Source organism: Chlamydotis macqueenii, chromosome 3 (genome assembly GCF_036417535.1).
Source record: "Chlamydotis macqueenii isolate bChlMac1 chromosome 3, bChlMac1.mat, whole genome shotgun sequence".
NCBI classification, from domain to species: domain Eukaryota; kingdom Metazoa; phylum Chordata; class Aves; order Otidiformes; family Otididae; genus Chlamydotis; species Chlamydotis macqueenii.
This window is the reverse complement of record NC_141558.1, coordinates 77492760-77506456: the sequence shown is the minus strand read 5'-3', so window position 1 is coordinate 77506456 and position 13697 is coordinate 77492760. Positions and strand designations below refer to the sequence as shown.

Below are 13697 nucleotides of genomic sequence, written 5' to 3'. Positions count from 1 at the left end.
GGGAGCCGCCTGTGGCAAAGGGAGACCACGGGCTGTGATGAGAACGCAGCCACTCATCCCTGGAGTGGGACTCCCCCAGGTCCGGGGTGCTCCTTTGCCCACCGGACAGAAGCACCCTGTAGCCTTTGTCATCAGCCCTCGCCGTCCAGCTGCGATCTCGCTGCCATTGGCCTAACACCCAACGGTTAACGATGAATTTTCCAGCTCTGTTAGGAACAACGGAACAGCCCAGCTCTCTTCCACGAAGACTTCGATCTTCAGGCGCCTCTCATGCAGCGGGGGATGGGAGGCACGGCACGGCACGGCACGGCACGGCACGGCACGGCGGCCCGTTAGCCGCAGCCCCACGCCGGACGGCTGCGAACGAAAGGGCTCGGGCGCGCCGCCTGGCTCCGGTGACCCGGACCGCCCGGCAGGGGGCGCCTCCGGCCAGCGCCTCCGCCAGTCACGGCTCGTCCCTCCCATCTGAGCCCCGCCCCTCTTTGTTGCGGCCGCCAATGGGAGCGCGCCGAGGGCGGGCGGGCCGCTGGTAGCGTGGTAACGCGGCGGCATGGAGTGTGGAGCGGGGCGCCCCCCCAGCGCGGCTGGGGCCGGGCCGGGGCCCCCGGGAGGAGCGGGCGCTCGCCGCTAGGAAGGGGGCCGTCCTCGCGCACAGCCTCCGCCGCCCGCACGTAACGCACACATACACATATATATTATATATATATTTATTTATATATAGAAAGGGCCCGGGCGGCAGCGAGACCGCGGGGCGCTTCCCGGCAGCGGTCCCCGCGGAGCCCCCCGGGCTCGGGCATGGCCGCGGGGCTATGACGGGCACGGCGGCGGCGGGCGGCGGCCCCGGGAGCAGCCGCCGGGCGACGGCGGGGGGCCGGTCGCGGAGCGCCCAGCCGCGGGCGGCGGGCGGCGGCGGGAGCGGCGGCAGCGGCGGCGGCTCGGAGGAGGAGGAGCAGCAGCGGGACGGCGGGTCCCTCTTCCTGGTGAACAAGAGCGGCTTCCCGATGGACGGGCAGACCTGGGAGCGGATGTGGGGCCACGTGGAGCGGGTGCACCCCGACGGCGGTGCCGTGGCGGCGGCCATCCGGAGCGCCGCCCGCCTGGCCCGGGTAAGGCGAAGCCCTCCCCTCCCCTTAAAAAGCCGAGAGGATGCCACAAAGCCCGAAGCCGGACCACGGGCGGCTGCCGTGTTTTCTGGGCGTCGAGGGGATGGGGAGGCACAAGGACTGGGCAGAAGGGGGGTTCGGGCCTCGGCCCCGAGGATGCTCTCGGACTCTGCCCCCCTGCCAGCGGCAGCGAGGGGCAAGCGGGAGCGTCTGCCGTGTGAAAATGCACAAAACGGGGCGTGGGGGCGTGTGCCGCGGGGTGCTCGGGAGCTGGAGTTGCTGTCTTGGGAAAGAAGTAGGAATAACATTTTTTTTTTTTAATCTTTGGGAGGAAAAAGCAGAAAACAAGAAATTAAAAGAAATCTTCAGGGACTGAATTGAAGTGCTTTGTGCAGTTTAAAGCACATTTTGCTGAGCTCTTTGGAACACAGGCATTTCCTAAAACACAGCCTTGCTCCTGAAATGTAACAAGGGATTTAAAACTCAGACATTTCATTTCCAGTACATGGAACGATTCCAAATGCTTTTGTCTTGGACATTCCTTGGTACAAGCTCCGAACAGCTCTGCCTGACCCGAATCTTTTCTTTTTCCTCCAGCCAGCAAATAAAATGTTTTTGTCTGCTGATGTTCCAAGGCTTCTTGCCACTGCGCTGCATTACTGATCACAATGTCTTTAACACTGTCGGCTTTGGCAGACTTTGAGCTTGATTCCCTCCTCCCATCAAGCAGCATTAATCTGAGCTGACCGCTGAAGTTGGCGTTGATTTGTACCCCTCTGCACACTGGGGTGAGATGGTTGGGCTGGTGTCGTCACGGTCGTGGTTGTCAGTGATATGTACACTCATTCTTTACCTGAGGTAGATAGGAAAAATTCAGTGCATGGATAAGTTGAAAGCATATGGAGTAGGGCTGTCTTGCGAGGGTGCTTGTCAAGTAAGATGCAAACTGAAAAGGACTTCTGTCTGTCTTCTGTGATGTTTAGTTCAGCGTAAGTGCAAAAGGAGCAATCTCTGTTCTCTCCATTCCCCTGCTTGCCTTGTGCTGGCACTAGCCTTTGTTTGGATGGGGGAGCAGATCCAGCTAAAGAATAATCTGTTTTTCCTGGGCTTGTTTGCGGTTCATCTCATACTTGCACAAGCGCTTGAGGTGGAAATGAAGGGGCGGGGCAGGGAGAGGACAAAACTTCTAGTTTTAGCAGCATGCCCAGCTTACACTAGTCTAAATGGCCTGCAGATCTGTTTGGTGTTATGAGATGGCAAAGCACATGCTGGACTTTATTTCCTCCCCTTGCTTCCCAGCTCCAAAGCATGTGACTTTTACTGGTGATACCCATAGTGACTGACACAGATCTGGTGAGAGACATGCCAGTGGCTCCAAGGTGCCAGCATGCTGCCTTGCTGGAGTACCCTGGAGAGCACAGAATCATAGAAGAGTTTGGGTTGGAAGGGACCTTCAAAGGTCATCTTGTCCAACAACCCTGCAAGGAGCAGGGACATCTTCAACCAGATCAGGTTCCTCAGAGCCAGCATCACCCCTGGCTTCTTCATTGATGCCAAAGCATGAGGCTGACTCAGTGCGGCATGTGCTGAAGCTGGGTAGGAGGAAAAATGTTCTGAAATCTGCTTGGATAAATAATTTAATGTCAGTTATTTGGTTCCTGATCAGTGGAGGGTGCTGTAGAAGAGTTGTATTGAGTTCCTCCAGCACTATCGGGCAGCAAACTCCCTACTATAGTGATTCATTTCCTCAAGGGCAAGAGGGCCTAGTGTCCCCTGTGACTAATTAGCTCTTGCTGGCTAAGCCTGAGACCTCTGGAGTGAGAGGGTAGTTTAAGGACCACCTGGTCCTTATTAAGGCCAACGAACCTCAGGTGAGCAAATGAAGGGTAGGAGTAGGTTTCTTTGCTACAAGGTGGTACTGTGTTGCTAAAGTGATGGTAAGTTCTGGGCCAGAGTAGAAATGTGAGGGGAGAGTTGTTCCTTAAGTGATAGTACAGCTTTTTTAGTTGGCTTGTGCTACTGGGTATGTGGCACCCTGTAAAAGACTAGGTAGTGTTGACTGGGAGTGATGAGAGAAACTTGTGCCTCTGAGATGATTATTTGTAATCTGCTTGCATTGATAGCTGGTGGAGGCTGAGCAAGTGGTGTGAGCAGCTGCTCCATTTTTGCATCTGATCTGTTCTTAATCCCTAGTGATGGGAGAGAGTTTTCATCCCCTCCCCAAGAAGCTCCACTTGATTGCTCTAATCATCTTGGTATTAGTCTCAGCGATCATACATGGAGGGTGGTGAGTAGTTTCTTGCTGTATCAGCAAGGTGGTCCTTACTGGAAAGAATGCAAACTGCAGGGGTGCAGGGCTGCATCTCTCCCAGGAGGAGGAGTCCTCATGAAAAGCCAGCTTGTCTGCAAGGGGGGCAATTTCAGAACCTGAGGGGTCCCTTGGTTGCACGCCCTCCTGCCCTGGCTTTTGGCTTGAGCTCTGGGAAGGGTGTGGGCTCCCGGTTTGGAAGGTCTGTGCAATCCTTTATGTTGTGATCTTGGAGATACTTGCAGATCTTAATGAATTAAACCCCTCAACAACTTGGGGAGGGCTCTAGCCTTGCAGCTGCATCTGTGCTAAGTAACAGCATCCTTGCAAGGTGAGTTAGCAGAAAATGACTTTCTGGTCACAGTGGAGTCAGGCAAGACAAGTTTCACACAGGATGTCTGCGGTGAATTGAGACTACAGCGTTTTCAGCCACAGGATGACGGACTCCAGCTCTGCCACAAGGTTTTGCACTGCAGCAGCTCTGCTGTCTCTGGAACTGCTGCTGCTTGAAGATACTGGTACTAGGTCAAGGCCCTTTCTTCTGCCTGGTCTCTGAATCTCACTCGCTTTATAAATTCATGGTCTGCAGTGCTGTGTCCGCATTTTCCCTCAGCGGCTCTGGCCTCCTGCTGCAAACCCTCGCTGGCTCCTGGCTGCTGCACTGGGATGTGCACTGGTAGCTGGAGGGCTGCAGCCTCAACCACAACAATGTCATGCTTTCCTTTACTTGTGGTATTGTGCAACCCTGGCTTCTGCTCTGTGCTGGCTGGACACCCAGGATCAGTGCTTCTGCAGCTGGGGCAGGAATTTAGGGGGAAAAAATGAGTTTTGTTTGGAGGGAGTGGGAGCCGTGGGTGGCTCTCTGCTGCCTGGCCTGGCTGGTGGCATGGTGCCGTGGACTGTCCACCCAACACTGGGAAGAGGTGAGCAGTGCACTGTTTTTGTGCAGGGGAAGACCAATGGCCGCTTCTCCCTTGTTGCCTGAGATCTGGAGGGACTTGTGCCTTCTGGCTCGGCAACCCTGCCAAGGTAACTTTGACAGGTAATGGGATAGGTGTCAGCCCTTGGGAAAATCTTGGTTCTCTTTACCCAAGCATGCTGTGGTGGCTGACGCGCTTGTCCTCCACCTTGGAGACAGGAAAGCACCTCGCCTGGAGGTCCAAACTTGGCCGCTGTGGTGAGGGTGGCCACTGTGGGTTACAGCAAGAGCTGCGTCCCTCTGCTCTGGTGTGGTCCCTGTGGGATTCTGTCCCACCCCACAGCTGGGCAAGGGCAGGGACTTCAGTTTTATAGAGGGCTGGGCAAGGGGTGCTGTCCCCTTGGCAGCTCTGCAGCAGCCAGGCCTCTCGCTGGCTGGGCCTCCCCTTGCCTTGACATCTCGTGTTGCGTGTGTGCAATGTGTGCACCTAGGGTTTCTTTACCTTTGAAGAAAAGGAATACTTATATTGGAGCAGGAATGACTATGCCTGGAAAGGTTTGACAGGCCTGCCTTAATTCCCTCTTTCAGCCGCTTGCTGCTCCTGAAACTCGAACCCTATCAGGTGCGTTGAGTGCAGGCCTGCCATAGGGAGGGACAGGTGAATAATTCATCCAGACCAAAGGGGCTGGGGATGGAAGTAACTTGTGAAACCGAAAAATTACCTCTAATGAAGAGGTTAGGTGTTGAAATTGTGATTAAGAAGTGTTAATGAACCTTGCTCATAACTCTGATTTATTCCGAGAGAAAACTCGTGTATGCGTGGTTGTCTCCTGTGTGGTGCTGGGGATGGCAGCGGTGTGCTGGAGGTCTGGCCATCTGTCTCCTTGCCCCTTAAAATACGTTTCTATCTGTCAGTAATGTAGGAGTCTCTATTTTGGGTTTTTTCCCTTCTCTGAGGTGTATTTATATTGTACTGTACTAACTAGATTCGTGGAGTAAATGCTGGGTTTTGGTTGTCTTGGGATTATCGATGCTCGCTCTCTGAAAGCAAACATGCAATCCCTTCATTGGAAGTGGGAACTGGAGAGGGAAGTCTGTGTGGCAGAGATGGCCCCATACCACCTGAAATTGCTTCACTTATCTGTAATTGCTGACTTGAAGTGTCTTTAAAGCAGTGATATTTCATTTTATAATCTTCAAACTATTGTAATGATACTACAGGCCCGCAGACGCCTCATGCTTTCCTTTGCACCTTGTGTCATGGCTGCCCAAGTTGTTCGTTCCTGAACTTGGGTTCATTGCATTTATATTTAAATAAACTGTTTCCTTGATTATGTTTGTGAGAATTGTACTCACTTGTTTTTTTTTTTTTTTTTAGACACACTGCCCATTTTAACACATGGTGACCCTGTATTTTACAGTCTCACCCCTAAATAAGGCAGCTTGGGATAGTGCCCTGCCCCCTTTCCTGTGTGGTTACAGGCTCAGGAGCCACGTAGCTGTGGGGATTAAATATGGATTGAGGGCCCAGTTTCTTAAAGTGCTTAGGCACAAGCAGATGTCTTATGGGATTTTGAAAAATCCCATTATGGTGCCAGTCTATATCTTTAAGTGTCTTAATATCATTAAATATCTGGGTCCCAGGTGGTCTTCTAGGTATCCCGTGCTCCCTGCCCAGCACGTGTGCTGCTGATACGCAGCAGATGGGAAATTACGCAGCACGAGATCCTTGTCTCCTTTTATCTTTCTTTTGTGGTAGAGGAAACCAAAAATGATACTCGGAAGTTGCTTCTCATGGGAGGTAGGACAGCAGGGGAAGTGCTGGGACTCTTCTCATCCAAACTACCCTGTGCTAGAGGGGAAAAATGGGAAGTGTTGGCATTCTATGCTGGACTACTTGACCACATAGGGCAGTGTTTGAGGGATGGTGGTGGCCGTGATGAGCAGCCTGCCATAGCGGAGGCCTGCCCTGGCATCTCCATGCTGGCAGGGATGGGGCCAGCTCCAGTGCATGGGCAGCCCCCGTTGTCAGCAGGATGACTTTACCTGATGCTTGAGTTCACATGGAGTTTGAGCCATCTGTGCTGCCATGTTGTGTTGCACTAAGCACATGCCACTGCCCAAGTAAATCACTTATCTGCTCTGCAGGGAGTGGTAACTGTCTAACCTCTTTATGTGTTTTTTTTTTTTTTGTGTCCAGCCCTCAGTGCCACCGGTGCCAAACTACAAGCTCTCGATGTCGATCCCAGAATGGCTCCAGGCAATACAGACCTACATGAAGATGCTGCAGTATCCTTCTCCAGCACACAGTCTTCAGAGAGAAGGCTGGCTTGTGCCTGTCATGAGTTAACAGGGCCTTTAGCGAAGCACTAGCTAGTTGTGAGTGCTTGGAATTATTCAGGGGTGAAAGGATGCCTCTGAGGATTTGTGATAGCACCTGCAGCACTGAACTTGTCACAGCAATCCTCTGGGAGATATAATTAACTTTAAATGATACTGAAGAATTTAACTGAAGTGACATTGATGGGAGTAGAAATGCTTATTTTTGAAGTCGGTTTATGAGGATATTATGATCAGATCATGATGCCTGGAGAAATCTGGATGCATCTCATTGTAAAGTGACTAATGGAGAGCGGTGGTGTTGTGAACCCTTTCTCCCTCTGCCCTGATATCCCCTGTGGACTCCCTGAGCACCACCTATGTGCTCAGCTTGCAGGGGATGCTTGTCATTGGCATGGGGGGCACAAGCAACTGTCCTGACTCTGAGGTGGGCAAGCTTGCCTGTGGCACAGGAACTGACCAAAGAAATTCCCCCTTCCAGATGTCCCTCGCTTAGGGGGGGCTCATCAGAGATGTACGCATCTGTCCAGCCTCCCTGTCGCTACCCCATGTCTAATACCTGACCATTTCCATTGCTGACAGATAATGTTGGAGGAGATGGTTGCTGGCCCACATGCTGCTCTTTTCTCTGTTTTTCTTTTTTTTAACCTCTCCCTTTTTGTGTGTGTACATTGTGTAGGGGAAAGCAGTGGGGATGAGAAGTGAATGTAAAGTCCTGGTAAGGATTAAGAAAGGATACGGGTGGCAGCTGGAAGAGCATCTAAAAATAGCAGGCGTGGTTAGCATGCTGGGGAGTAGTGGCTGGGATCAAGGTGGCAGCAGGGGTTGGAGCTGCAGCAGCTGTTGTGAGGAGGGAGGCTGAGGCCAGCCTGCACTGTGGGGGAATGGCACATTTCTCTTCTGCATATTGGCCCTTGGGCAGAGCTCCGAAAACTATATTCTCTTGGTTTTTTTTCTTTCCTCAGCAGACTTGAAATCCTGTACTCCACTATGAAGCAGGAGCAGGTCTCGGGCACAGAGTTTGGATCTGTGTTCAGAAAAGCTTTAACATGAGCTGGGGAACAGGGTCTGGGCTTCCTTTGTGGGCTAAAAGAGGCTGTTAGGCTTTGTTCAGAGCACTCTGAAAGGGTCTCATGAATTAGGATTTGAAGGCAGGAGGGACACAAAGCCTTGTTTCCAGAGAACTCTGAACTCTACTTGAAGTCAGTTCAGAGCATCCTGGTGTGAGGTGGAGTTTTTATTTAGACCGTGGTTATACAGTCAGCAGCTGTGCTATTTATGCCTCGCGAGGTACCCTTTCCCTCCATGGAGCGACCCATTTCTGCCCTGCTGTCACCACCACAGTTTTGCTGGTGTGAATGTTGTTGTGGCTGTACTGGGAACTAGGTGGGGAACAGATTTAACTGGAAAAATAACCTAGCAAAAGTAAGTGGATGGTGTGAGGGTTTTATTTTTGTTGTTGGGTGAGTTTGTGGGTTTTTTTTTTGTTTTTACTGGACAGATTGGTTTCCTGATCTGATTTGCTGCATTACTGCTTGAACAGCTATGCAGTTAATAGGAGCAAGGCAGAAGCTGCTTTTGGTGATGCTGCTGCTGCATGTAGCTTGCGCTCCTAGGCAAGTGCTGCTGAGGTTTGGTTTGTGATTAACTTTTCTTCTATGCTTATAGTGTTAACTAATGTTCTTGAGTTGCACTTAGCTGGTTATTTCCATTTCAAGTGCAATGTATTTTTTAGGGAATGATTTTTGTTTTGTAGATGTAAATGGATACACCTGGTTAACAGGTCATACATGAGCTGTGTGGCTGGCTGAGTTAAAAACTTATAAAAGAAATAAGTTCTTTCAAACCATGAATGATGTTGATTGGTTTGGCTAGACTATAAAAGCTTTCTCTTGCCAAGTGGGAGACTTTTTTTTTCTTTTTTCAGATTTGTAACATAGTAGCGAGGGGGACCTAGAGGAAAAGCGAATTCATAACCTTCAATCCCGAATTTAAGTGTCGTTTTAGACAAACGACTCTTTTCCTTGACTCTCCACCTAATTATGGTTAATGTCATGTAAAAGGACAAGTGAAAAAGTTGCTTTATTTAACATGCCAGAGTTTAATCTCTGAGAGTCAATGGCTTTTGCTCGTTTTATGTTTCAACAGGAAATCAGAACTGAAATCCACCTTTTGAGTATTGTTATTTCATTGTTTGACTGTTCAAGTTACTTTTCTTTAACAGAGAAAACTCAGATACAATCACACAGGAACACAGTTCTTTGAGATTAGAAAAACCAGACCTCTAAGTGGGTAAGTGTCTCTGGAAGTGGTCTAGTGCTCTTGTCCTACATCATGCCAGCTGATCACCTTGGTCATTTAAGCACTGTAGGACCACGACATGGGAGCAGTATCCTCCGTGCCACGGCTTCTCTGGCAGTGACAAAACTATGTGGGTCCCAGCTTGCTGCAGGGTGGCAAATGGACCCATTGAGAGCCAATGAGAGGAAGGGCTGGTCTTGCTCAGCAGCTGTGTGGGAGCTGCATAGCTGCAGGTCAAAGCTGAATGCATAGAGTTGAGAACTCCTCAGTTCTCACTTGTTGGTGTGGGGTTGGGAGGGCTGGGCTGCTTTTATGGAAACTATGTAAGTCCTGATATTCTGGTTGCACTGTAATGCCCTTTGCTGATGGTAGGAAGAGATCAACTGTGCAAAACGCTGCAGGAGTTTTGACTTCATCACAGGCGCAGTCCTTTTCCCTGGAGTATTGCAACGGACCATTTAAGTCATGGCCTTGCTTCTCCCATTGCTGCTCTTCTTGCTGTTCCTTCCACGTGATGGACTCGTGCTGGTTGGTGATGAGCTGTGCAATGCAAGTACGAACATGTGTGCAGGCAGCCTGGCGACAGAGAGCTAGGATCCCTTGCATGTAAGAACTGCATCATACTTAGGACAGCTCTTTAGTAGGACGCAGTAACTTGTCAGGTTAGGGCGGGAAGTGATGTTGACAACATTATGCTTTTATTTTAGGGTGAAATTTAGATAAGCAGAATATAATTACTCCTGTAGACTAGCCTGTCTCTAGCTCTCCCTGGCCGTCTGTCATTAATCTAATGGTCTGCCACCGTAAATTCCAGTTCCCATCCCAGCTCTGTGCTTCATGTTTTTGTCTTGCTGACAGCAATCTTTCCCTCTTCCATTCTCTATGTAGTGTTTCCTGCACTGGTGGAACTAATTTAGAATAAATCCTGTGCCTTGAATAACAGATGGGTTTACAGAAGCCTAAACCATTTTCAGGCTGGTCACTCATTTTTAAATTTGTCCCATTACTTTTTTCCACGGAAGTGGAGGATGAAAATGAATTGTGCTCAGCACGCACCACTTGAAAGGTTGGCATCCTCCTGGGCTGGATGAAAGCCTGGCTTACGAGGATAGTACTTTTTCTTGGAAGGGAACCAATATAGTGCTCACAGCTGGAGGTGAACCCATGGTTTTGGATCCTCTTCTAAGTGGTGCCATTTCCTCTGTTTAGCTGCCTTAGTGTTTGCTTGGGGACTCCTGTCTGACTTCTCTCCTTGTCCTGTTGCTGTTAGGTCTTCTGTGAATGTCTTGGTACGTGGTGGCAGGACTCCTGCAGAGGTAGGGAGAGTGTCTCTGGGGGCAGCTGCTGCCAGCTTGCCAGGTACAGATGCCTGCACCTGGTGTACGCTGGACTTGCACAGTGTTAAGTTCTAAGACCTGTGCTGCTTTGCTCCTTGACCTGATGGACGGGAGTGCTAGGAGTAGCGAAGCTGTTGGGAGCACACTTAGCTGCCCAGATGCTGTTATACTGCAGCGAGGCTCGAGTGCTTACCATGACTTGGTTTCTACAACTTTTGAGAAGGGAAATAATCACCCTGTAATGTTGAGGTGTCCCTAAAGGCTTTCCTTTCCTTCATCTGGGATCTGTGGCTGTTCATACCAGCTGAGTGTTGCAGTTGTCCTTGGTGACTCCATCAGAGCTAAAAAATTGCCCACACCTACAAGTTTTTTTATTTTCCTGGGAGGTGTGTTCCGCTTTACATGGCGACAACAGGCATCTTGTGCTGAGGCGACAAGCGCTGCCCTGAGCAAGCTTCTGTGGTGTGAAAGGCCTTCCTTGCTGCAAGACAAAGTTTGTATCTGCAAGTTGATCGGGCAAGATGTTGAGCACCTCCATTGCCACCTGCTCTTGGAAGTTGAGGCTGTTCCCAGAGCTGTGATTTATTGATATTTAACATATTTTTTATTTCATAATATGAGGGCTCAAAGCTAATGACAGTGTTATGAGATCTTTGGCAGCCTCTCTTCAAGAGAGCAGTGGCCAAACACAAAGAAGCTGAGCACTAGTTGGAAATTGAATATTCATAAATTCATGTGAAAGCATTGTAAAGCAGCTGGGGCATATTAATGAGTTTTTCTATTATGGAGGGAGGACTAGATATTAGAGATTTACTGTCAGCATCAGTGTGATGCATGTGAAAAAATGCCTGGCTGCACTTAGGAAGAAGCATAAATTCTCTACAGGAAGTCGTAATGTTAAGGGACACAGGCTTGCTATAATTCAGTATTTACAATCTCTCTTAAGAAAAGCTGTGAACTTGCTTCTAGACTGCCAGACACCCTGTGGATTTGTCTAGACTACAGATAACACCTTTGAAAATGTTAGATTTCTGTTGACGTAGCTGTGTGAGTCAGGGTGGTAGAGATGTGATCCCGCAAACTCCGTGTGGTGTTCCTGTTGAACTGGTAAACTGTGTCGAAAATGCATCTTACTGGGCCTGAGTTTGCTGTATTTGCACAAAATCCAGATTTACAGGTGTAGCTACATTCACCATAGGCGTGCTTTCCTAATAGAGTATGCAAGGTATCCTGACCTGGGATGGTGTTTTTCATGTAGGGTTTGTGATGTATCCTTTCGTATTAGGTAGGTAAAGGGGACCCCGTGGAGTTCAGCTTTACTAATGCATGGTATGTGTGTGATGTGTGTACACATGCGGTACAAGTGTTTCAGACACTGACTGAGCTGGTTTTCCTTTTCCCGTACAGGATTATGCTGGCAAAACCTACCTTACAGCTTTTGCTGGTACAACCATTCTGATAAAAAAATAGCTCTGTTAATTGAAAGAGTCATTCCTTAAAACTCCCAAGCCTAGATCATGTACAAGCTTTAGGAAAAAAAAAAAAAAAGTATTTCTGGATATCTAGTAATATCTGTAACTGTGTGAACTTTTATTACTGGCTTTACAAGGAGCAATAAGCTTCTCCTTGGATAGGTTCTGGGGACTTTGAGAAATTACAGCTCAGAAGCTGCTCGGTGAAGATGGAGAGCCATTCAGTGACTGCAGATATAATGGGTAATCAATTGCAATAAAAGAGTGTGATAGCAGCAGTCACGTGGGAACGATGCAACCAAATAACAGCGAAGTGGAGGGGGTGGGGAATAACACTGCTTCAACACACTATGTTATTAAGAAACCCTGATGGGGCTGTAAAGAAAAATGGGTTCATACCATTTCCAGACAATAGACTGCAAAAGGATTTTGAACATCTGCTTCTGTCTCGCATGAAGAGAGAATGTTACAGCTACGGTGCTATGTTCAGCATGTGGTAGAAGTGCTTTTGCCATCGAAACAAACTTGTTTTGAGAAGATTCATAAGAATCTCCTGTTTTATCTCCTTTTACTCCTGTTGATGCTTTTCACTTCTCTCTTTGCTTCATTGGGAAGAATAAAACTATCAGGAGCCTTGGAAAAACTTGGGAGAGGGAGATTTTACACACCTCGTGCAAGTACCGAGGCCTAGAGGAGGAGAACTTAGTGGAAAATGTGCCGGAGAGTCTCACTAATTCAAAGTTTTTATTGAAGTCTGTAGGAGTCTTTCTGGTGAAGGTATGGGCAACCTCTCCTCCTAAGCATGGTCATCTCTGAAGTGACTCCAGTGTGATGGGTGCCAGCTGGTGAGATCCTCCTGTTGGGGCATCCTAAAAGGTTTGAAGATTTTTCTAACGTGTATATGAGATCAGATGTCTTAGGGAGAAATCTAGGAGCAAAAGGAATTCATGGTCCCCCTGAGATTGCAGCAATCTCTGCCATTTTAAACAGAAAGCATCCAAAAGCTGCAAACCCGTCTCCTCTATGGACCTTCTCTTAGTGCAGGAAGCAAGGGAGATGATCCAGGTGGGCTTCTGAAAACATTGAAAGAAATTTGAGTCAATTTCCAATGAAATGTCACCATCTGCCAAGGACTAGATCTCAAGGGAGGAGTGTGTAGCCCGTTAGAGCAGAAATGTTCACTGTGCTCTGGAAGAGATCTGTGTGGCGGACTTTAGACAGTGCTGTAAATGCCATGAAGAGGGAAGCTGCATGATGCTTATTTTTAGCTGTAGCAGTCTCCCCCAAGTTACTGGGAGAGATGGGCTGCCCCTTTGCTCACTGGGTTCTGTGGAGAGGGTGGCTTTGGGCTAGTTCCCAGCTAATCATGATATGAGATGGAAAAGTACTGCCTTAGAGTGTCATATATGTGGAGTCTGTTCAGATAACTGGAAAGATTTAAAGAAAATCCCAGAAACAAACCCTGCTCAGGGAGGGAATTGAAATGCTTGATGCTATTTTTTTAATTCTTCCCCCTCTTCCTTAAAGACTCATTCACAAGTTCTACACATGGAGCTGATTCTCCTGGAAACCATGCTAAGGCACATGGAGACCAAGGAGGTGATTGACAATTTCACTAAGGGCAAATCGTGCCTGACCAATTTGGTGGCCTTCTACAACACTGTTACAGCGTTGGTGGATAAGGGAAGAGCAACTGATGTCATCTACCTGGACTTGTGCAAAGCATTTGACATTGTCCCGCACAACATCCTTGTCTTTGAATTGGAGACATGGATTTGATGGATGGACCATTCTGTGGATAAGGATTTGGCTGGATGGTCACATTCAGAGTTGCTGTCAACAACTCAATGTCTAAGTGGAGATCAGTGACAAGTGGTGTTCCTCAGGGGTCAGTATTGGGTCCAGTGCTGTTTAACA

The 13697-nt window shown here is 48.9% G+C and overlaps 1 protein-coding gene across 1 annotated transcript in view; it reads left to right on the top strand.

Moving 5' to 3' along the window:
* The first annotated feature begins 809 nt into the window (after positions 1-809).
* VASH2 (vasohibin 2) overlaps positions 810-13697 on the top strand; it is a 37136-nt gene continuing 24248 nt past the window's right edge. The window contains exons 1-3 of the mRNA XM_086745097.1: positions 810-1106; positions 6531-6619; positions 8906-8962. Coding sequence (XP_086601223.1) covers positions 810-1106; positions 6531-6619; positions 8906-8962 — 443 coding nt within the window. The remainder of the gene's footprint in view (positions 1107-6530; positions 6620-8905; positions 8963-13697) is intronic.